This window comes from Malaya genurostris, chromosome 2, assembly GCF_030247185.1.
Source record: "Malaya genurostris strain Urasoe2022 chromosome 2, Malgen_1.1, whole genome shotgun sequence".
Taxonomy (NCBI): domain Eukaryota; kingdom Metazoa; phylum Arthropoda; class Insecta; order Diptera; family Culicidae; genus Malaya; species Malaya genurostris.
This window is the reverse complement of record NC_080571.1, coordinates 260,075,491-260,101,436: the sequence shown is the minus strand read 5'-3', so window position 1 is coordinate 260,101,436 and position 25,946 is coordinate 260,075,491. Positions and strand designations below refer to the sequence as shown.

General features: G+C 34.9%; 1 protein-coding gene across 1 annotated transcript; it reads left to right on the top strand.

Annotated features, from left to right (window-relative positions):
- The first annotated feature begins 222 nt into the window (after nucleotides 1–222).
- Nucleotides 223–25,110, top strand: LOC131429203 (uncharacterized). The gene is made up of 8 exons (XM_058593254.1): nucleotides 223–392; nucleotides 455–652; nucleotides 2,359–2,473; nucleotides 2,538–2,743; nucleotides 20,368–20,522; nucleotides 20,640–20,797; nucleotides 24,288–24,402; nucleotides 24,752–25,110. Exons 1-8 carry the CDS (start codon nucleotides 223–225, stop codon nucleotides 24,862–24,864), a joined length of 1,230 nt encoding a protein of 409 aa, XP_058449237.1. The 3' UTR covers nucleotides 24,865–25,110.
- Nucleotides 25,111–25,946: the final 836 nt, after the last annotated feature.

Genomic DNA, 25,946 nt, shown 5'->3' with positions numbered 1-25,946 from the left:
ACAACACCGAACGAACCAGGTGAATCGAGTGAAATGAGTGCGTTAAAAGCAAATAGTGCCCAAATTTGAAATTCATCGACGAAATGTAAACCTTTTAGCAAGTGAGTGAAATAAATTTCATTGTTAACACATTTCGCTCAGCAAATAGTCAGAATTTCGGAGAAAGAGAGCTCCTTTCAGATATAATTGTGCTGATTTTGCAATTCAACGGCATTCTGCAAAATGAGCAAAATAAACACTTCAAGTGAAACTGCCAGTAAATGGGATAAAAACTCAATCAGATATGGAAAGCTTCTGCTTCCAGTGAACACGTTTTTCGGAGTGTTTTTCTCACAAGGAGCGCTGCACGGCATAACCTACCTGGGAAAATCCTTACTTCACCTAGGGGAAAAGTTGGTTTCCAACGAAATCGATATCTTCAATAGTTAATGATAATCCGCAAATAAAATTTCAGATTCATGTGGATATGCCTAATCATCGTTTCATTGTACTTCTGCATCACGTTGAGTCTTGAGTCGTTGGAACGATTCCAAACCAAAAGTACGGTTGTTACGATAGAGAAAGATCACTACTATTGGAATATTTCGATGCCCAGTCTAACAATCTGTCCGATGAATAGAATCAGTAGAGCTGCGTTCCGTGATTTTTGTCTGTGAGTATGTAATGAGCTTTTGGAAAACTATTGGACGCTAGTTTGCTGGCAGATTTTATCGTGAGATTAAAAATCTTGAGCCGATAATTTTCGGAATTCGAATAAGATTGAAAATAGCACAGGAACCTGGATACTGAACAGCCAGGTGAGAAGTATCGGATTTCAAATATGAATTATATGAATGATATGAATATTATGCATCTCAAAATTGGTGTGGTATATTTTGATTCTCGAAATTCTTATTGTAATAGTTTCAGTAAGTTAGAATTCATTTATTTTAAATCAGTTAGCTACAATCATATTTTTCTATACTACTTTCTTTCGTCAAGTGCGATTTTATCATTTAAGAAATGTAACGGATTTCTTTCCTTTTTCGTGTTAAATACACTAGTAGTAGTGTTTTTTCTAGTTTATCCTTTTATCTTCGACTCTTCAGTGCACACTTTTAAAAAATCCTGTGATTTTACATCTTATTAGATGCACATAAATGGAGCGTCGCAGCTCACGCAAATTTACGTGGAAGAACATTTAATATTGTGTCTATAACTCCATGACATGAAATTCATTGAAATAAAGAAAATATAATAGTGATAGCAACCGACGCGACTTGAACCAAGAATCATTGGGTCGCAAGTACGTCTGTCAATCGGCTGAGCCACAGAAGCATACATCTGCTTCGCTGGTAAAAGGTGCATTTAAATTTATACAGTCGCACCTGCTAGCAGAACGCAAGCTACAGTCGAAACTAGTAAAATTCAAGCTCATCTAACATTAAGTCATTACAAATAAAATTTTCCGTAATTTGACAAATTAGGTTTTTATGAATTACATCGTATGACGGATTAAGTCACCTGTAACATTCAAATTTTTTTGGAGTGTGTACTGCAATTCAAATGTATATACTAGTACAACATAGCAGTTCATTTCGAACCGCTAAGAATATGTAATAATATAATGTACGTGCATTTTTTTCAAATAAGCTCTTTAGAAATATTTTCTAGGAAAAAATAGTGTTGGAAACAATAAGGACAACAATAGTCACAATATATTCGAATTGAAATAAAGGGTGATTTTTTAAGAGGTATAGGATTTGATTTGAAAAAACACGTAAAATTTGAGGAAATTTATTAAATCTTTATTGAAATCAATGAAACAATCAATATAATTTAATGTTTGAAAATGATTTCACGCAAATCTTGGCCGCGGCCCCGCTTTAGATGGCCCATGCGCAAGGTCCAATTTTGGCAACACTCTCTCCAACATGTCGACCGGTATTTCACGAATAACGCCACCGCCCCATAATCCATACCAAACAGTGACTTTATTGGAATGCATTGGGAGCTTTACTCCAGATGTGGCAATTTTGCTCGTTGACGTATCCATTCAACCAGGTTTGTCGCTGAACACATTTTTTCGATGAAAAAGTCCTAAAACTTTGCCTGCACCCATTCATGATTAAATTATAGATCAAACGACAATTAATGAATAAATTCTAGACCACACTGAATAAGTGTTCTGTTAAAAACAGTGTTGCCAAAAAGATACCAGTAAAAAAATTACCCTTTAGAACCAGCTTCTGACATTCTAATCTGCGACTTTTAAGCTTAATAAGCACATCTAGGACGTTATTTTCCATTCCAAAAAGTCTCAATTAAATTTTAACAGTATCCCAAGAATATTCTCTAAAATGTTTCACTCTCACGCAGTAGGAACAACCTGCTGGACCCGTTAGAACAAGATGAGTTGTTCGATTTCGTTGAGTCACTAGCAAACTCTACCTACCTAAATTTCCAGAATATTAAAGGCTCGCAGAACATTGATGTAAGTATCAACAATGGTTAGTTAAAGTGTTGGTATTTACACTTTAACTTACTTTTCCCAACAGCGTATCCTGTCAATGTTACGTATCTACCCGAAGGATTACATGACATGGATAACCAATCTAACGGAAGATCTAACTCAGCGAGATCATCAGGAATTGCGAGTGCGCAATCAAAATAATCTGGAGTTCATTCGAACACTGCAAACGTTAACCGAGTACGGTATTTGCTACACAACCAACAGTTTCATTGCACCAAATCTAACTACAAGGTAATATTTGCATACATACAAAGGGAAAAGACCAATTGGATTGGTGAACACTTATCTGTTTCTCGTGTAGTACATCTTTAGGTCCATGACTCATAACATAAACATCTAGTCCCGATATCGAATTTAAGCTTGATAAAAAGTTTTGTATTTGGCAAGGAATTTGCAGCTTGCTTTCTACTCTTCAAAAAAGCACACAAAACCCCGGTAAAGTTTAGGCTAGATTTGGCTGACTACCACTGGAATCGAGAAATACTTCAGTGGTGTTAAAATAGAGTCAAGCACGGCTTGGCGGTTTAATGCATAGGATGCTAGTCCTATGAGCCAGTTGTCGTATGTTCGAGCCCGACCTGGAAGGAGTCTTAGTGTCAGTAGGATCGTTGCAATGATTCTGTAAACTATGAATCATCTGCGAAGTCTGTTGAAACAGAAAGATCAAATTCCACAAAAGGAATGTAATAGCAAACCTTGCTTTTTCGAAAAGCGTAATATTTTACAATGCTGATCTTATAGTCGTATTTCGGATACACATAGGCCGGTAGTACAGTGAAACATTCGAGGCCAAACTATTTCAATACTAATTTATATCGAAAACCACTGACCACAGAGTGAATTCCAACCAATTACATAAGCAATGCTTTTAAGTTACAATTTTCTGTATGCACCTGTCAGATTGTGAAATGATTTGAAATCCTTTTTTGTAAATATATACTTTTTTATGAGAAATCGTTCATTGCTTTCCTATAAGCTACCCAAATAACCGATTACGCTTCTTGAGTTCATAATGAGGAGTAACTAAAACATGATCTACTAAAAAAAAATAGGAAGCGAATATTGCCATGACAACATTTTGGGTAATCTTCCAAAATATTCAAAAAATCACAACAAATCAGTGGTATGCCCCACAACAATGATGCAATATGCCATGTCGATATAGAAGAAAAGCAGACAAAGAAGATATTCTTTGCATCAGAAATCAATTGCATAACCAATTAATTACTATTGGAAACCAACATTTTTTATCCTTTCAAATCATATAAATTGAATATATATATATATATATATATATATATATATATATATATATATATATATATATATATATATATATATATATATATATATATATATATATATACATATCTTTTCTTACGAAAGCTGGTTTTAGGATACCCTTTTCAAAAAATACATTATATAATGAATTACACTCAAGTTACGGAAAAAGTACTTTCTTCAAGTTTGTTTGAAATGACTTTCTGTATAACTTTGTCGAAATTACTCAGCCCCTATGTTGGCTCTAAGTTAAAATGATATTTTTATCCCACTTTTAGGGGGATTAATAACATAAATAAAATTTTAACAGTATATTTTGGTTTAGTAACCGTTAAAAATTTTGAAAAAAATATTTTAACTCGAAGCATACTGTTGAATGGAAGGTGAGGAATAATGTCCCTAGAGTGACTGTTATAGGAAAATTCGTATATCAAATAAATGGCTTTGTTTCTCTGGATTTTTATACTAAAAATAGAGACATTAGAACTACTAAAAGTTAATTACAAAGTAGAAACCGACCATTAGACATTTTACACGGTTAAAATGCTTGTTTAGTCGAAGCAAAGCTGCCTAATGATATTTTCAGTTTTTTCATATTTTCCAGCAAACGACAACTGTCAAACTTACGATCTTACGAAAAGATAGTGTTAGTGATAAAACTTTTGTTTAGAAAGGTCTTGAAAAAAGGGAAGGGGGCGCTTTGGCCGGCAGGAGCGCTTTATAATACGTTTCCCTACCTAAATATGCGGTGATGCACTTTAGTTGTTTTTGGGTAGTTTTCTACCCAAAATTAGGTAGCGTCTGGTAAAAGTGTATCTTCAAAAAGCATATTGTCTCAAAACTGAAATGTAGAGGCGCTGCTTGTTTAGAGATGATACTTTCAGCAAGAGCTGTCAAATCGGTAGGAAAATTTCTAATTACTCCACCTTTTCAACGATTTCTTATGAAAACGGGCAAATTCATTTAAAAAATCATAGTAGAAGTTGAAGAAAAAGTTTTTACTCTGAGGCGGTAATGTTGATCTTAGTTCATTGTGCGAAATCTACCGTTTATTCAGAATAGAGTATTAATCTTGGTTTGATACCAGTTTTCAAATGTCTGGGAATATCGAATAAAGTATGCGATATAAATAGTACTCGATCGCTATACATTCTAGTACTCGAGAAATCAACGTTACACTGATCTCTGTTTAAAAAAATGTTGATCCGAAAAAACATAACCTTACCCAATTTCACACATTTCTGAAGATTTTCCATGTTTAATCGTAGTTTACACTAAAAAAGTAGTAGTAATCACTTTGAAATCGATTTTCTTCTACTCCGAGTGTACTTTTATTGCTAATATTTATTTGTACTATTGAATAAACGATAAAAAGGTTGCAAATCACCACTGTCGATATGAAAATTTTTGAAAGAATCCTCCTTTTCTTGGTTCCATTTTTCATTGGCAGGTGTCACTACCGGTAAATCAACTTTGCGACAATTTGCCAATTGAAGAATCCAACCAACTCTTTTGCGATCGCTGCGCGGCCCGAGTGGCGAGCTTTGAACTAAGCAATGGTGATAATTTTCAGATTTTGCTTGAAGATTCGAACAAAATGCAGGGTTTTTATTTTATTTTTCTTATGAATCGAATACTAACATATAAAAACGTGTGAAAATTTGGTGAAAATATCGATCATTAATGATTCAGTAACTTTCCGTGGTATGTTTGCTTGATGTTTATGGAGAAATCGTAACATGAAATACCAAATTCGAAGAAGTGAGGTTGGGTACTGTTTTCATATCGGGGATATTCTTTGTTTTTTGGGTTGGATTTGAGATTAATTGATAAATTATGATCAAAAGTTTTATGACTAGTCTATTTACTCATGTTTTATTATATAAATCAAATCTGTATGTGAAGTGAAAATTTCAAATTTCATCCGAGATTGTCAAGAGTATGGGACAATTTGAAATCATATGTTTGATGACAACACGTGAATAATTGTTTTTCTTACCCATATTTGTAAGGTTTCTGCATCTGCATTCTTTCAAACTCAAGTAAATTGAAAAATTCGACAATTTTTTTTCTAAATACATGGGATATGTCAAAACAATCACCATAACGCTATCTCGTGGTAACCACGCTGATTGGATTGTTCAATTGTTAAGATTTGGTTTTGACAATCGTTTAGAATTCGAAATAGGTTGTTGCAGGTGATTTGAAATCCATTTGGGAACCATACTGAATTCTACATCATATTCCAGACGATTCAACTGGGTGAGAGTGGCACGGTAGATTTACACTTCTAGTACCTTAGATTCCTTGCTTCCTTTCATTTTTGATCGACAAAATTATGTTAAATCCTTCATTATGTTAATTGACAATCCCACTTTTCATATATTAAACCAATGTGCCAAGTAAAATCGAAGTAACTTTTAACTTATTTTTCATCGATTGAACTAACCACAAATCGTTCAATTATCGCTGTTCACGTTTTCGTTGGGCACTACCGAAATAATCACTTGACAACTTGACAATCAAATGTTACTGTCATCGTCATCATTATGAACACCATCGTAACTGTCGCAATCATACTCAACGTGACTGCTCATGTAACAATTATGAAATTCCACCTGGTCGAATAACCACTATGTTATCAATATATCACATATCGACAAAATTCAAAACGCTAATCGTATCACACACACACGCTTACCTAAATGCGGAAAATTAATATAGTCAATTGCTGAGGGGATACTCACCGGATATAGACTATTTTAGTCGACATCAAAAAACACACGATGTCCGTTTTGGGAACCTCTTCGACGGTGACGTCACCTACAGTTTTATTGGCTTCGAAGATGCGATTTCGGTAAATAAATGAATGCTTGATATTACGATTACAATTTTGCTCATCTGATTATGTATGCACAGCAGCACGAAAATGGCAACACCCGTTCTTAGAACCACGAATCACGTTTGACGTTTTTTGTTGCTGTAAACCAAAATTATGCATGACAAAATAGACGTAGCATGATGTAAGATGACGTGCTTAATTCAGTTGGAAGATTTACGTTCCATGCACTACGCCTGCACCATGTCTCCAAGTCCGTAATATTAGGGGTTCATTTTCAACCACAAATGCAAAACCGCTTCTAGGATGAGGGTTTATTTTTTTCACTAAGTACCTAACCTCAACCCGTTTTTGCCTTAATAAACCTGAATCGAAACTAAAAACTTAGCTTTGAACATTGAAAGGGTACTCGTTAAAATGAAAGGTTCATTCTTGTTTTTCGCCCTGCAAATTTTTTCTCAATCAATACTTTATAGAGTTTTCTATACCTAGTGCTTCAACATTGAAAAGGAGATTTTGCGTTTGTGACTGTAAATGAGCTGTCAGAGACCCTTTTACAGAAGTTGATCAACCATCGATTCCATGTCCAGTATTAATTCAAATTTCAAATAAAAATGTGCACCGATATTTACGATATGACGTTTTATCCCTCTTTTTTTATTTCATCCTCTCGCCCACGTAATACCAATGGACCCACAACCGGCTATAGGTGTTTTATCATAGCCCCTACGAAACGATGAACATAGCCCGCCTCTTGCCGTACAGCATGGAAGCGTATGAGTTCGAAGCGTACTCCATCGAAATCGTTACGACGGATGACTTCCGTGAGTAAGTAAACACATTCCTTTGCCATTTTGTCCTGACACTGCTATGTATACATGCGATAAATGTTCTGCCCTCTTCTAATGGTGCTAATTGGAGTGACATTCCGATTCATACCGCTGTGTACCAGTGTCTTGCGTTCGCCATTACGGACATACCAACCAACCTCCGGAATTGCTGCTGATGATGAACTTCTTCACTTTGATTGTACCTACTACATCTTGTTAGGTGAAAATGTAGTTTTTTTGCTATTTGCGACAGGAGATGTCTCTCATTCGAAAAATGCAGATTTTTTTTTGCAACGTTAATGGGATTCGGCATCAAACGACACTAATGATCGCGACGTCTCTGGTACGAATAGTAGACATTTTTTTCTGAATCTAGATAGGTATAGGCAGCATAAGTGAAGTGGAGTGTTCGTTTTACATTTCTGATAAAAAAAAATTCTTCAATTCTCAATGCAAGAAACCATTCAATTACACTATGTTTAAATTTTGTTAGGACCAGGGTTGCAAACGATACTGGAGAATGACACGAAACAGCAGACATTCAAACTGCGCAAATGACAGCAGTCGCCGATTGTACTTCGCCACGACTGCAGGAGATGAAAAATGTCATAGGTCTCATGACATTTTTTCTCGTGAATGTCGCCGTTTGCTCTCATAATCGAAAGCTGTTCTAATCTTTTCAATCTGAGAATGCTAGCCACAATAAACAGTAGCTCCTTCCAAATTCAACAACTTTCGAGAGGCAGTCGCCAACAAGACTTAACTTTGAAATTCGTTTTATGTCGATTCTCATGAGGTGTAGGGGGACATGCACAAGAAAGTCTTGCTTTCCAATGCAGACGGTTTTTTTTTGTGTATCCTTACGTGTTTTGTTTCTCTGCACTCCCGTTGGAAGGAAGCGGTTCAGTGAGAAAAGCAAAGTGAATGCTTTGACTTCCAGAATTTGGATGCACTTTTTCGATCAAACAATTGAAGCCCGTTTAGCATGAACAAGAATTGTAGAAGTAATAGGAGCGCAAAACTTATTCTCTCTGCTGTAAGATTTCTTGCCTTTGCGTCATATTAGAAAGGCAAAAGCTGCGCTCCTGATACTTCGTGTATGAAATTTGTGTAAATAATTGTAATATTTTTGAAACATCTGCATGAACAAGCTTTGTGATTGAATTTTTTCAAAACTGAAATGGAACCGATAATAAAAACACCGCCGTTCGCATTAAATTTATCGCCACAGATCAATCACAGCGGATATAACAGTCCCGTTATGAAAATATCATGACATTTTGAGCTCGTGACATTCTCGAAACCCGTGACCAAAAATGAACAAAGCAGCTACTTATCCAGTATGTACCTACACTACCACAAAGGCTTTGACTGCTGTGAGAGAGTGCGACAAAATTAACTGCTCTCAATATTGCTGTCGTGTGTCGTGGCTCTCATGATTGCGCCAAGCTCTCGTGTCATTGCGAGTTGGCTACTGTTGAACGTAGCAGCTGCGCATATCGTTGGCAGTGACTGTCTTATGCTTGGCAACAGTATAAAAAAATGTCAAATTTTCGCACCCCTGGTTAGGACGACTACCACAAGGCGGAACTGTATATGTTCCATCGAACAGTCTTGATATACATTATCATTATACATTATACTATCTTCTATCTATCTATTTATTCTGTATGAAATGTTCAAAACGACGAATGTAATAATGGGAGATTCTCTTTGTTTACTTTCTCTTTCGATTATTACGGCACTCTTAGCAATCCTTCTCTCTAATTATTTACCGCACGGAACGACCGAAATTAGCTTTGCGCCGAATTCGTATTACGGTTTTTGAATTAGTTGATTTTAACATCAAAACTGCCAAAATAACTAATAAATTGGTTAATATTCAGAATTTAATTGGCTGAAAAAAGTTCTTGTTTTTAGCGAATATATTTAGATGGCGAAAATCCTCGACACAAACCAGCAACATTTCAATCCCACACGAAATTCTCGTTGTCAACTAATTTTGTTGTTAAAATCAAATAGTTTGACGCTGTTTGGCTGTCATCATCACTGCAGAAAGACAGCACAAAGAAAACAAGAATGGAATTGGTTTTATTAACAAGTTTGTTAGTCAAAAACTCATGAGAAGTGTCAAAGCAACACAATTCGTTGAAAAACAAAACAGGATAGTCTAGTTGAAATTGTTTTGATATATTTTATATATAGATTTTGAAATTTCTAACTGACCGATATGTAAAACTGCTGTAAAGTTGCTTGGTTTAAGTTTATTTGTGGAGTGCTTTCAGCTATCAGTGAATTATTAAAAGATTAACTAACAATCATTCCTGTGACCAGTGCAGAAAGTAAATGTTTATTGCATATTCTATGCTTGCTTTGCCATTCCGACTTCTATCTCTGAACTTTATGTATGAGACGACATCTGAATGCTTTGGTTTCCGCTTAGTACATGTAAATAAACGAAAATATACTCGTTAAGACGCTCAATAATCAGAAAAGAAAGTAAACAAATCGAAACTGACACTTCCCTGTACGGTCATTTGGAAAATTTACCGTGATGTTACAAGCAGCATCTACAACAATAGAGTAGGACACATGAATCAAAGAGCTACTATCCGAAATGGTAAGACATTTTCATTGGCCATTCATTACATTCCGTGCCTAACCAAAGCAGATCGTTTGTAATTACGCTTCGTGATTGTAAGTGAGAGTTTACAATGAACAAACAAAATGTTGCTTTGGAGAAGCAAATCATTTTTACAGTGCATAAGAATTCAACAAATTAGATAAAATGAGTTATAATCAGGACCGTACCCATATGTATTGTTTCTTTTGTTAAGAGGCCTTTTACAAACTTAGGAAAGCAGCTATTAGTTTATAGTGCAAAATCAATTATTCACATTATAAACAGAAATAAATTTATTAAACTCAAGAAAGTTTATTGATCAAATCAACTGACAATTCCAATTAAAATAAATTAATTAATTGGACTCGTTTTGGCTGTAGCTGAAATTAACAGTTCGTATTAGTTGGAATCAGTATATATTTTACTTAACTCAAGAAGGTTTATTGTTATTATTAACTGTCATTTTTCATTGAAATTAACAACAATATCGCATAATTCAACAACATTTATTACTGAAATCAACAATAATTATTTGTTAAAATCAACCATAGTTTTGCTGATTTTGCTAAAAATATTAGTTGAATGAAGGTGGAGCGTGTCTTTGCTAAGAAATGACAGCATGTAAATGTTGCAAAATCAACTGAAAAATTAGCAAATTCAACCAACTTTTTAGCATTATTAAGGGGTTCAAAAATAACAAATTTGAATTAGCAAATATAAGAATTTTTTAGTTGTCCTAAAAAATAACTAACTAAAATCAGAAAATCAACTAATTTTTTCGCCAAAAACTGATTTCGGTCTTTGCGTGCGATAATAATAACTAAAGTTATCATCTTTTAATTTGTACTGAAGAAATTACCGAAAAAAGCAGGAATATTTCGCAATAATCGAAAGAGAAAGTAGACAAAGAGAATCTCTCATTGTTACATTCGTCGTTTTGAACATTTTATACAGTTACACGGAACGCCCGAAATTAGCTCTGCGCCTAATTCGCATTTCTGTTTCTGGATTAGTTAATTTTAACAACAAAATTGATAAATCAACCAATAGATTAGTTGAAATTCAGAATTTATTTTGCTGAAAAAAATTTTGTTTTCAGTGAATCTGTTTAGTTGGCAAAAATCCTAGACACAAACCAGCACAATTTCAATTGAATACGAAATTCTCGTTCGTAACTAATTTTGTAGTTGAAATCAAAAAAAAAATACGCTGTTTAATTGTCACCATCGCAGTTAAAAGACAGCATAAATAAAATAGAAATGGATTTGGTTTAATTAACAAGTTTATTAGCTAAAAACTCATAAGAAGTGTTACAGTAGAAGCAATTAGAAAAAAAAACAACAACAGGATTGTTCTGTTGAAATTGCTCTGAAATTGTTTGGATATTTGTATATGTGCTATGGTATATACTTTATTGAATTTCTGAATGACCGGTTTATAATGGCATGGTATGATATTGTGGTAAACTCAATGAAAAACGTTTTTTTTTTTTGCAGAACTTGTGGACAATTGAAGCGATTGTGAACATTTTTTTTACATTCTATGTATCGAATCCTGATTACTAATGGTGTTCAAAGTTCCTAATGATCAATTGAAAAATGTGAATGATCAATTGAAAAATGTGAATACCAATCATCAATATTGCAGTTGGTCCTAATTTTTGCCAAAGTTTACATCGAAAAAAAAAGAAAATGTAAGTTTCTTTCCATTTTACTCAAAATAATGAAAGCATTGCATAGTTTGTTTATATCATCTTATCATTTTGTTGGTTTCAAATCAATAGCTATAGTTATTACTACCCATTCATCAAAACCATTAGTACCCTTAGCGCTGTCTAAATCAACAAATATTTTTCAAATATTGTTCAGATATTATTATATATTATTCTGATATCCAGAATATTTTTGGTTGAAATCAATAACGAGTTTAGTTACTTTCAACATTTTTAATTAGGTGTAATCACTAGAACTAATAACAAAATCAACTAATATTGTTGCTAAAATCACTTGTTATTATCAATTGAAATAAACAAAAATATTATTGAATTTGAAAATACCTTCTGTTGAATTTAACAATTTAAATTGGTTGAAAATAACATTTTATTTTGCTAATTCAACTGAAAAATTAGTTGAATGATAATGGAGTGTGTCTTAGCTAAGAAATGACAGCACGTTTAATTGGCAAATTTAACTAAAAAAATAGCCATTACAATCAATAATTTAGCATTTTTAAGGGCATGAGAGTTAACAAATCCAAATTAGCAATATTAAGATTTTTTTAGTTGTCCTAAAAAATAACTAACTAAATTCAGTAAATCAACTAATTTTTTCGCAAAAATGCTGATTTCGGTCTTTGCGTGTATTTAAATGAAAATGCAAGTGCAAATTTATAATCGCATCACTTAACAACAAATGAACGGATTTAAATGATTATTTTTTTATTTGATCAGTTTCTACCCTCGTTTGGTTGGTACATCAAAAATATTAGGGAAATTCACCGGAAAAATGTGAAAAATCCATATAGTTGTTTTGTATGGAAAATAAAGTTGTCCATTGAAAAAGTCGCCTATACTCGAAGATAATTGGATTGAGACTGCCATTTTATATTTCATATTCTGTGAAGAATGTTCAAATAGTTATGATCAATACCAAATTAAAATTTAAACGTCGTGACTCTAAGCAACCAAAAGTTCCACAGCACCTGAAAAATTTCCCTTTAGAGTTCTAAAGTACGCGGTGGTAACTTGAACGTACAGAGCAAGTTCTGAGAAAACTTGAAAGCAGTACAAGAAACTGCTTCAAAGTTTGTTCTATTGCATCGAGTGAACATTCAAGTATGAGTGATTAATTAAAAACGGACTGTTCAGAATGCTTTGTATGCTGCTTAAGCCAAATCTTTTTTTCGATCTTTTAGTTACTTGAGCTAAATACAAATTGTAATATATCCTACCGAATGAACAACTTTAGAAGAGAAACTAGAACAGAAAACGTGGCACCTTATATCCATTATGCAAAAGCCATTAGAGCGGGATCTGTGTTCGGTGCATTGATTCAAAGGATGAGATGAGAATCTGTACGTTTGCTCAATTTTACCCTAACAGAAGTATTTCACATTTTCACATTATTTTTTGTGGTTTTGGGCTAAAGCTAATGTATGTCGAATTCCGTTAATTGCATGTTAAGTAATCAGGAAAATAATGGAGAGAAACGTTAACCATTTAGTCATTTGACAAATCGGATGTCCGGAAATATAAATTCGAACAAATAATTTGTGTGCGAGACGAAGTTCGACGGGTCAGCCAGTTGTGTTATAATTATCTTTATGGTAAGAAAAATATTTACAGGGTAAAGGCTCCCTATTTCATCTCATTTGTAAGGACGTTACCTAAAAAACTTAATTTAGCCACTAAAATCACTACGATTTTTTCATATTTCTGCTTAGTTCGCCTTGCTCCACATTGGAAATTGATCCACATTCACAAATAAATTAAAATAATTTTAAAAAATCAGCTAAAAACACTTCTGATATGTTAACTACTGTGCTCCTAATTTCATCTCAAATGTTTTATATTCATCCTATCGTTGGTCCTTCATTCATCCCATAAATTAGCAATGGCGAAAGCAATCAAAACCAAAATATTGCACTGTTTTACTCTCAGATTCAAAATGTCAGAAGTTTCCTTAAAAAAGACCAAATGCCAACTATGAGACAACACACGATATTTTTAGAAACAGTGTGGAATCATTTCGACGTTTAAAATTTTTTGGATCGTTTTCGTTACCTTTCGTTTTAAGTTTAAAATTTTTCTATGCAGTTAATTTGGAGAACTTAAAAAAACAAAAAAAAAAGAATTGTTACTATTTAGGCATTAGCCCTTCGAAAAATAGAATGCAGAACCAGGGATGCCATTTATACAGATTTATCTGTATTGTATAGATTTTTGCGTTCGCATACTGATTTAAATCAGATTACAAATTTGTAAACGTTCATAAAAAGTGAGAAGTAAAAAGTTAGACTTTTCTCTCTGAGTATCTCTTAGTATTTGATTGCAGTACTTCTTTAAAATTTTATTAATCAACGGACCAATCACATGTTAAAATGGAAATCTTTTGTGCAAATATTTGATGATGAACACATTTATATTAAAATTTTAAACCAATTTGAACTGATTCATTTCATTAGTGAAAATAGAGCCGATACACATTTTCTATGAAAATATCTGGCATCTCTGTGCACAGCCGATGAAACACACACGCTTAACAGTGTTATGGTGACGTATAGTGGAACGAAACCAGTGCTACTCGATTTGCAACAATGGTTATTTCATTAGTATTTAACACGCTCTTTCTGGTAATATTCGAAGCCGAAACAATTTTATTGAAATATAAATATCAACACATTCAAACTGATGTCACAGATACCAAAAAATACTTGTTGATGATAATTTGAAGAAGGAGAACAATTTTTTTTGTAACATTATTAGAAAACTTGGCAACTTTGCGAAAGCGAATGAGATGAAAACAAAGCGCAATCAAGTGAACTAAGTGAAAAACTTTCATCTCATATTCTTGAAGACTTTTATTGCTTGTCGGGTAATTTTTGAAGTTTTTAATCGTTAACTAAACAAGTGGCAAGTGAACATTACTAATTATGAAGTCATCCAGCATTCAATAGTAGTGTAATTGTGCGATATAGTGATCATGTTTTGAGACGAATCGATTATTAGATATTCAGAAACATGACGAACTGTAAATCTTGAGACGAAAATTTGTCCTAAATTGAAAAGTGAGTTTGTTTTAAATGAAAAAAAAAACGATTACCGAAAATTTTAAAACCATTTCTTCCAATGAGAAATCATTTTAAAATCATTGTACAGTTTGGTTTAGGTACGTTGTAAGATATTATTCATGTTCAAAGTAATGAGGTGAAAGGATGAGATGGAAATAGGAGCTCAGATGATATAGGGAGCCGTTACCCTACCATACCTAACACTATAGTCATGGGGTGTCCTTTGCTGCATCAAGCATACGTTTCCACATAACCACAGCCACTCAAGGCACGGATGCTTCGTAGATCAGACATTAATTGTTTCTATCAGTAAACAATCGGAAACCAGGTCAGGGCCATCGAGAGAAAATTCGGGTCCGGGGGATTGCAATATTATGTACCGTGTTAAGAAATCCGTGTAACATAAAACCGTGTTAATTGCGGAAACCGTGCAAAAAAACCACTTAGAAAAATTTTTTCACAATAAAAACGGAAATCTTAAAACCAGCCTGAGGTTACGAGAAGGTCTAGTCATACTTGATAAAATACATTGGATGACAAATTAAATTAAAACACTCATGAAACACTTCTGTGTAATGAATTTGGTTTTCAAAAGAAGGATAATACGTACACTTTAGAACGTTCGACTAAAGAAGTGCTAATAATACCACCCATAAACACTTTCTCTGCACGGAAAGACCGAAATTAGCATTTTGGCGAAAAAAATAGTTGATTTTCTGATTTTAGTTAGTTATTTTTTGAGACAGCTAAAAAAATCTTACTTTTGCTAATTTAGATTTTTTAATTCTAATTCCCTTAATAATAATAAAATATTTGTTGAAATGGCTATTTTTACTTTTTTTTATATATATAAAAAATTGGTATAGAATTCGCTCAAACTTTCGAAAATTTTTCCGAGGCCCGGAGGGCCGAATGACATATACCAATCGATTCAGCTCGACGAACTGAGCAAATGTCTGTGTGTGTGTGTGTGTGTGTGTGTGTGTGTATGTGTGTGTGTCTGTATGTGTGTTGTCAACTAAGAGGTCGAGATCTCAGAGATGGCTAAACCGATTTTGATCAAACTAGTCGCAAATGAAAGGTCTCCCCGTCACCCAAAACGCTATTGAATGGTTTTGAGATCGGATGTTTACTTTTTGAGTTATTCGAAGTTTTATGTCAAAATTTTCAGTTTTTTGACAGTATCTGTCACAATTGACCTTGAAAACAGAATATGTTTTCAGACTTAGATTCCGCACGATAATACCTATTCAACAAGCCATAGATTGTTAAAATCCGTACATTTTTAACGGAAATATCGAAATTTTTGTGTAAACGACTTTTCCCCCTATTCCAGCAGTAGGAGTTTTGAGCGCTGTATGACAAAGCAATGCTTGGGAGCAACGGAAAACACGAGTTTTTATTCTGTTACATACAATTGTTTCTAAGTACCAAAAAGACTGTGTACAGCATCCTTTTTCATGACAATTTGCCTCGGGCCGATTTTAGCACGGCTCGTTTTTGGCAACATAATCGTTCGAATATGACATATATAAACCAGATGATGGCAGATTTTTTTTTAATTATATTGTTTTAAACTACTTACAACAATGAATGCTGGAAGAACATAACATCCATATACCATTCGAATCAGTTCGTCGAGATCAGCAAATTCGTGTGTGACAAATAATTTCACTCAATTTTCTCTGAAAATTTCTTTTCTACAAATTCAGATTCATACGAAAATTCGTATGCTCCCAAACAAAGTTCCTGAATTATGTTTGGTACCGACCTCTGGTTCCGGAACTACAGGATGATATGTGAAACGATATCAAAATTGTGTAACTCATTCTTCTCGTAGATGGCTGAACCGATCTAAGGTTCAAATGAAATCTAAGAATCATCTAAGATGAAAATGAAAAGTTTCAAGATTCTTCAAAACATCTTGCTCTTCAGTCAGATCCAACTTCCGGTTTCGGGGATACAGGGTGATTAGTATAAAAATGTCTATTCCACATAAATTAATCCGGTTTATTGGGTTAGCAGATTTGGATAGTCGATCTAAAAAATTAACTTTTTTCAATTTTAGTGGTATTCAGTTGTCGATTCAGAAGGCACCTAAAAATTTAATTCGTGCTATGATTTCTCAAAGATGTCTTCACTGATTTTTAAATATTTTGAAACAAATGTAAACTATACAGCTATTCAGGTGAATTTATCTGACTTCGGCCATACCGATTTTAGAATTCCGGTTCCAGTATAAAATCGTTTCTCAAAGCTCAATCGTTTTCTCAAAAAAGCCTAATCAAAATTCAGAAACAAAAATTCAAATTGAATTAAACTTATATACAAAATTAATTAGTTTTATACATACATACAAAAATTAATGAATTTTATCCAATTAAGCTTCAAAGTTGTACTCAAAACTGTAATTTATTCGTCATATGGCCATACGAATCGGTTTGGGTTATGCTGGTTCCTGAATACCGGCTCTGGAAGTACCTTAAATTACCGTAAACTCTAAAGTGAAACTTACATATCATGGCATGTTTAATCGATTATCACACTTCTAGATTTAAATTCGATTGTATTTGCAGTTTTGACATTACAGAGTAATGAGTGATTACAATCTCAAATTGTCGCTTAAAACGACGGTCATTAAAATAATGTAATGAAAACTTAAACACCGAGGAATATTCATGCAAAAAACACATGCGGATTGATAAAAAAGGTATCATCTCACTGCTAGGTGGATTAATCACGTTTTTTTAGTTGAATTCACCAATTAAACGTGCTGTCATTTCTTAGCTAAGGCACGCTTCATATCCATTCAACTAATTTGTTAGTTGAATTAGAGAAATAAAACGTTGTTTTCAACCAACATAAATGGTTGAATTGGTTTCTGCCATTTGCAGCTATATGGCGCTCTGTCACCGAAAAACCGTAACACCGTAATGACTACGTAATGAATACGATGTTGTATTGGAGAAAAAGACATAAGCGAAACATAAACTTCTTTTTGAAAATTTTTCTTCTCAATTGCTGTTTTGTTCATTCGACTTCGCGAAATTGACTACCTATCTCACTGAAAACTTCGAGCACTCGGGAACAAAAACCGAATACAAGTAGTACACCGTACAACGTAGTTGAGAAGGTTGGAAGATACAAACAACATCATTTGACATATACAATTAGACTGCAATATTCGAAACTCACTTCACTGTTCCCCGTAAAAACATTATTACGCACAATCGCTTAAAATGCGCACAAATTCTGAATAAATGCACTTTCCACTAACAGTTTACGTCATTTTTACATATCGGTTTAGAAATTTATATATGGATATATCGTAACGCATGCGAAAAACATCTAAACAATTTGCAAGGAGTTTCAACAAGACTGTCCCTTTTAGCTTTTTAATGGATTGTTTTTCTTTGACACTTCTCATGAGTTTTTAGCTAATAAACTTGTTAATAAAACCAATTTCATTTTTGTTCTCTTTGTCCTGTCCTTCAGTAATGATGGTGATAGATAAATAGAAACAAATTTTCTGATTTTAATAACAAAATTTGTTGTCAATGAGAATTTCGTACTGGATTGAAATATTGCTGGTTTGTGTCCAGAATATTCGCCAACTAAACACATTCTCTAATAAGAGTTTTTTTCAGCAAAGTAAATTGTCAATTTTAACTAATTTTATAGTTATTTTGGAAATTTTGTTGTTAAAATCAACTAATTCAAAAACAGTAATACGAATTAGGCGCAGAGCTAATTTCGGTCGTTCCGTGTGCAAAGAAAACTTGAGAATATAAGTTCTTTTCAATTCCGAAGTTGCGATGTGTAGTAAACACTAACGATCTTAATAGTCATTTTTTTAATTAAACTGAGTGGGAAGACATGGGTATTGGATGAAGTTCTATGCACGCAGAGACAGAATTAAAAAGGAAAAGTTCATAGAGATGAGTATGGATCAAATTAGAAAAGGTATTACTATGTGTCATGCTGAAGCAACTCATTTCATCGGTGAAAATCATAATACTATTAGAGTTATATCATTCAAATGGGTATAAAATACTGTAATGCTCGATATGATGAAGAGTTGAAGAGATTAGTAAACCCGACCATTTCTTCAACGCTACGAAATTCTCGATGATATCAATGACGATGCTGACATCATACACCACAACTGAGCAGAAGAGACTTTGTTGTGTAATTTACAACAGGGATTGAACATCTGAAGACTGTTTAATCATTTTATGGAACAACAGTCAATGATCTCGTGAATTGTTGAGTGAATGATTTTAGTTAACTATTAAACATTAAATTAGCTCTCACAATCGTTTTCATACAGACAACCTGTTCCCATTTTTTAAATTTTTCTCAAAAAACAAATGATAGTGCTTTTTGAACTCTTATCAGAAAACGTGTTAATTGCGAAAACCGCGTGAATAAAATCCGTGTTAATTCCGGAATTCGAGTAAAAAAAGCCGTGTATAAAAAAACCGTGCGAAAAAATACCCTGTAGAAAGAGACCTTAGTGTACATGATATCGATTGTGTATGTTACTAATAGCAACGGCAGCTACACGGAAAGTGCACGGTATGATGAGAATATTTTACAAATTGCGGTCCCGTTCCGGATACGTCACTGCCTAGTGTGAATAGCACTTTTCTGTTGCCACGTCTTACCTCCTCCGCTGTTTGTTCTCGTTCATAATCAAAAATTACTGTGCCGAATGCTGATTGATGTTCGCGCTGGCACTTACATAGCTGTCAAGTATGAAACCCTTCAGACTTGTAGAAGATGCATTGATTGTTCGTATACTATTGTCGTATCTATATCCCACAGTTTCAACTATCAAAGGCTTTCTGTAAATTTAATACTTTATGTGACAGAAATATTTTCTATATATGTATGTTCAAAGCTTGGGCAATATAAACGTTTTGACTCATAAAGACGAATTACGGCAACGCAGAAGTTTTACAATAAGTGAATAAGACAAAGTTTTCCGTTGTTTGGGATAAGCTAATTTACAGTGTTTTCATATAACCCATCAGAACTGAAAATTCGTCGGATTACGAAGGCAGACCGGTACAAAAAAGTATTCATTCATGAGTCCCGTTAAGCGAAACCAAATAACGCTGAAGTGACGCTCAAAGACTATCGACTCTAATGCATTTTACATTGTTCTCGAGCTTTTCTATGCATAGCGTTCATTACTAAAATGCATTTTAATCTACCCCAATCGCAGTACTCTGACGGCAGCATCGCAATCATCCAGATTAACAAAAAACTATTTTGGTGCTTTTCGAAAGCTCATCCAATTTGGACGCAATTCTGCACACATTGCACTCACAAAAAAAACAAACTCATCCATCGCAAACTGAGTAGTTTTTAACGGACATTCACCTCTGGTTGTGCGAGGATTGTTCGAAAAAAGCGGACCGTGTTATCACAAAATGCTAAAATTATATGAATTTTATGTGATCAATTGTTTCCAATATTATTTTTCTAGTGACACTTCCGTTACCCAGCGAGGATGCCGGTTCCATTTCGAGTCCAACCTGACCCACTACAGTATCTACACGAAGGAAATCTGCCGGCAGGAATGTCGCTTACAGCTAGCATACCATAGCTGCGGATGTATACCACATTTCTATCCCAACAACAGTAAATATTAAGCAGAAATTAGAGAAAAAGGAGTTGCATGGTTCTTTGTTTGTAAAACATTGTATCGTGTGACTCCTTCTATGGCACTAGTTAATCAAATTATCCTTCATCATATAGTTAAACAGGCGAAACCGGTGTGTAACTACAAGACACTCATCAATTGTTTCCCCCCACGGAAGGAGCTTTTCCTGGAATTCCACTCCGGTCAAGAGACGGTACAATGTTTCTGTGAACCAAACTGTGTCGATTCAAAAGTTATCATCGAAAAAGTTCAGGTTGGTACACTTGGAAAAACAATTTCAACCATAACGCACCGTATCGAAAAAAAAACTATGTTGGCTTCCCGAAAAACAAAATACCTATGCTATGTCTCTTTCTTGCAAATGTATTTCTCGTATTATGCTATTTGACACCGCAATTAGTCTTGATGCGAATTTATTATGCTGTTGATGTCGGATGATAAGGGGACCGGAACAGCTTGTTAGTCTTTCGTTTTGTAATGCTAAGCTTCATTATTGTGTTTTTCTTCTCTAAGCTCCGGTTTCATAATGTAGATCTGTTTTCTGGAATTTTGTTGGCCGGTTGTTGATTAATATGGAAACGCATTTTGAAGCTTCCATTCGCGGATGGTGACTAACCTAATGATAATATATTTGAGGTGAGTACTCTCAAATTACAAGCTACATTTCTTGCATAGTTCACTCTTGAATACGCAAACCAACCGTCGAGCTATTCTCAAAAAGTCTATAGGCGGTTCGTGATATGATAACGACAAATTCAAGCAAACATTTCGCGCAATATTGTTATATTTTCAATCCTCCTATCAAAATATTAAAATAAGATATGTCTGTTCTATAAGACACATAGCTCTATTTCAGAAGTGCCAAAAACCATTTGTTTTGGAGATGAAAACAAAGTGCAATCAAGAATTTTTTAGATCTTTTGTTTGTTTAGCGGGTAATTTTAGAAGTTTTCAATCGTTGATTCGACAAGGGAAAAGTGAACGTTACTAATTATGCAGTCATCCAACATCGAATAGTGGTGTAATTATGTAAAATAGTGATCATGTTTTTGAGACGAATCAATTAGTAAATATTAAGAAACATGACGAATTGTTGGACTTGAGACGAAAATGTTTCCCAAATTGAAAAGTGAATTTATTTTTCAATGGAAAAAAAACGATCGCTGAAGGATTTAAAACCATTTTTTTAATGGGAAAGTGTGACCAAAACTTAAATAAACATTTTAAAACATTTCACAGCTTGGTTCAGGTACGTTGAAAGATGTGATTCAAGTTCAAAGGTAGGAGATGTAGGGATGAGATGTATCTAGGAGCTTAGATGAAATAGGGAGCCGTTCTACTACCATTCTGTTTTTTCTTTGCCTGATTTGCCAGCTTACCATCAGGAGGGTTATGTAGGATACAACATCAACATTGTACCAAAAGACTGCAATCTCCCGACACCACAGAAGTTCGTCCAATAGAAAGATATTGGACAATTGTGAAACGAAACCTTGGAAAATCGAAAGAAAATAAGAGTTAACAAAAGTAAAGGGTCAAATTCAGTTGTTACAAATTTTTGCAAATCAGTCAGTTTGTACAACAAAATACAATTATTTGCTTTCATTCTTTTTCATAACACAATTTTAAATGACAAGAAGAAGGAACCCGCTTGCACGTACCTGACAGATTACCTCCCAGACGCCTGGCAACGTCTGCCAGAAGGTTGTGCCGGAATGCTGGCAAAAATCGGGCAAGAGTCTGGCAACAATGCATTAACCGCTTCTGGCAGAGAATTACGCCAATCGGTTTTATTTTTTCCATTATAAGTATAAATGAAGGGTAATAACATAGCGTTTGCACTACCAAACATGGTATGCAAAGCTTCTTCTCTCAATATACCAGTATTTTCATCTCATTTACCTGGTCTCAAGACTCACTTTAATTTTGGATGTACTGGGTCCGCCATGTAATTTTTTTTAAACATATTATAAAACACAAACGGTTCATCCGATTTCAAAATTTATTTTTTCATATTAAAGTACAATCCTTCCGGTTAATTTTGGAATATAATTTCAGTCCAGTTTTTAAGTACATTTTTGATTGTATGCAGCTTTATTCCAGCTATGGCCGAACGAATGTTGTCCTTCAAGGCTCGAATTGTCTCTGGCTTGTCCACATAACACTTATCTTTGACAGCCCCCCCAAAGATAATAGTCTAACGGCGTCAAATCACAGCTCCAAGGCGGCCAAACGACATCCGAATTTCGAATGATAATTCGATCTTTGAAGACTGTGCGCAGAAGATCGATCGTAGCGTTGGCTGTGTGACACGGAGCGCCGTCTTGTGTGAACCAAATGGTGTCCAAGTCTTCCCCTTCAAGTAACGGGAAGAGCCAATCGATAATCATGGCGGCGCTAATCGTGGCGGCGGCTCCTGCCTCAATGGCCCAATGATGCCGCCAGACCAAAATCCGTACCAAACCGTCACTCTCTGAGGATGCATCGGCTTCTCCATGATAACGTGCGGGTTTTCCGTCCCCAAGGTGCGACAATTTTGCTTATTAACATACCCGCTGAGATGAAAATGTGCCTCATCCGGGAAGATGATTTTTTGGCAAAAATCGGCGTCTTCTTCAAGCTGATCGCAAGCCCAGTTGGCGAAGCGATAACGCATCGGATGGTCTATACACAACCATTCTCGTTCAGCGAAGGATAAAACTAGGTTTCTGTCAAATCAGAAGTGACATTAAGGCTACCAATGTCGAAATAACCGCTAGTTATTTCATTAGGACTACCTTGTTCTGAACGATTCTTCTGAATGAACTGTTTGGTCCATCTCTAGGTCTTACCAATACTGCTTGCCATTGTCCAGTGTCTTATTTCGCACCGATCATTTGAACCAATGTCGAAATAAAGCATCACCTGAATCCATCACATACACTATAGAGACCAACATTAGAAAGGTATTAATTACATTTCAGCATTACTTCGGCAAGTCGGACCTATTTGAAGGAATTTTAAATAATTTCGGGAAATCAGATGGGCTGTAATATACATACCAATCCGCACCCTCTCATTCTGTTACTTACGCAGAAGGAAATAGCAATCCAATCAACGCCGTTTTATTGACAAAATAACACACTCGGATCGGTACACACTAAACATCGTTCGAAATCAACGGTAGAATGGTATACTACCAAAAATGTCACTTTCGTCCCAAAAGACATTAATCCACCAAATTGCCCACAACTTCGACCAATTGAGGAATTTTGGGCATTAACGAAGGCACATCTTAGGAAACATGTCTCGGCAGCCGAAATCATTCAACAGTTTGAAAAAGATTGGAAAAAAGTGTCAAAACTTGTCGCCAAGAAGTCTGTACGGAATTTATTGAGGAACGTTCGCAAGAAGGTGCGTCAGCTAGTCTACAATGGCTAAGTAGCAAATGAGAATAATATTCTGTTGTTGTAGTCTAATATTATCAGTATATCGAATAAAATTTGAATATCTAACACTTGTGAATTATTTACAGCGAAATAAAAGTGCGTCCATACTTTCTGGGACAGTCTTTAGTTAGAGTTGGGTTGAAAATTACATACACATACACATAATATCAAAATAAAATCGGGTAAATGTTGATGAACAGGACTGATAAGAAAACCTACATAATTGAATGCAATAATTCCAAAGTCCATGAAAATTATTATACAACTCAAAATATCATTAATAATCTAATATTGTAATCCCACTCCGCTTTACAGATCCTTATCGGTACTCGGAAACTACTGGGAAGTAATGGAGGGCTTGTCATCATGAAGCGATATCCGCTCATACGTTTCAGCCGGCAGGTTTTGTTTTCCTTCACCGATTTGTTAGGTAGGTATCCGTCACGAGTGCTTGAAAATATATTTTTCCAGTCCAGCTTCAGCCTTCCTACAGGGATTTTTTTTCCATTATGCATTGAAACTACTTTCACCGTTGAAGTTTGCCATTTGCTAGTGCGTCGTTATCATTTCTGCACCCTCATTATGCGTTTAATGGTTACCACAAACAAACAAACGATGGCAGGAACTAATGACCGTTTACCATCCCCTGTTCATTACATGCGCCAACCTTGAACCCATAGCACATTGCTTCGTTCCATCCTTTGCCATCGGCAACCCATTCGCCGCTTGCTTGGTTGGTTCAAATATATAACAGTGCATGTATCGTACTTTCTTTGCAGTATCCATCGGTGGAACGGCTGGCTTTTTCCTGGGTTTCAATGTGCTGGGAATAGTGGAAATTATCTACTTTTTCACGCTCCGACTGCTCTGGTACATTCTAGGCCGTCGTTAGTGGTTCCAAGGCCCAAGGCAGCATATGGCCAGCTATCTGATGTCCTTTTGCATCGCCCACGCCGTCAACGATTGTTTGCGCCAGCAAATTCCGTTCCGAAGAAGACAACGGCTACGTTATAATAATCCAATCTTTTACGCATCAGTTGGGAATGTGGTACACTTAGACTTTGAATGCTAGGGGGAGATTTCGCCAGGAAAGTAGTTTCCAGTGCTAGGTAAAAACGGTTCGATCAACAAAATTTTGCGATGGCTTCAGAATAAACGCACACAAATGAATACACCGTGAATCACTTTCAGTAGGCCGCACCGGATTTCCATTTCAATAAAAATTCTGAACACTTGAAAAAAAAACCTTTTTAATCCACCTAGTGGTGCCTTTCTCATATTATTTATATTTTCAAAAACATCACTAGAAGAAGTTAATATCGATTAAAATGTGGCAACTCTGCCGATATACAAAATTGTACAAAGCACGCTGTGTGCTAGGCGCTAATGTTTTCTTCATCCGTACCAGCACGTACCGATTTTGCATCATTTTGTATGACAGTTTGAAAGTTTTGATACTCATTGCCCTATAACTTCGGAATCGGAAGTCGGATCTGGATGAAATTGCACAGTATCTTTTAAGACACTGATTTGTGAAAATCGAATGAGTTTCGTTTTTGGAGCTTTTCTACACTATTGCCGGTACGTTCGGAAGCGGAAACCGGGGACTAGTAGTCCCAAAGTAGATTTATATATCCACTAGCTAGCAAGGTCTGCCCACTAGATGAACTTACCAGTAAATTTTATAAAAATGTGCACCTCGTTTCGCTATCGCTTGTAAAAAAATACTCATGAAATTTAAAATTTTTACTAATCGCACTTTAATACCGGAACCGGAATTCGAATCTGGATCAACATTTCGTGGACTTTTTAAAGAATTTTGCGACCTTTCATTTGCATCTTAGTTTGTAAAAATCGGTTGAGAAATTTCCTAGAAAATTGAATGCGCATTTTCTCATATATTTGCACATATTGCCTTGTAATTCCGGAACCGGAAGTCGGATGAATATAAAAGTCAATAGCGATAAATGGGAC

Bases quoted from the DNA above. Each gene is read 5' to 3' on its own strand.
- LOC131429203 (XM_058593254.1), top strand. From the start codon at position 223: ATGAGCAAAATAAACACTTCAAGTGAAACTGCCAGTAAATGGGATAAA. The intron at 2,474-2,537 runs GTAAGTATCAAC...TTTTCCCAACAG, and splicing joins AAGGCTCGCAGAACATTGAT to CGTATCCTGTCAATGTTACG. The intron at 24,403-24,751 runs GTAGGTATCCGT...CTTTCTTTGCAG, and splicing joins TTCCTTCACCGATTTGTTAG to TATCCATCGGTGGAACGGCT.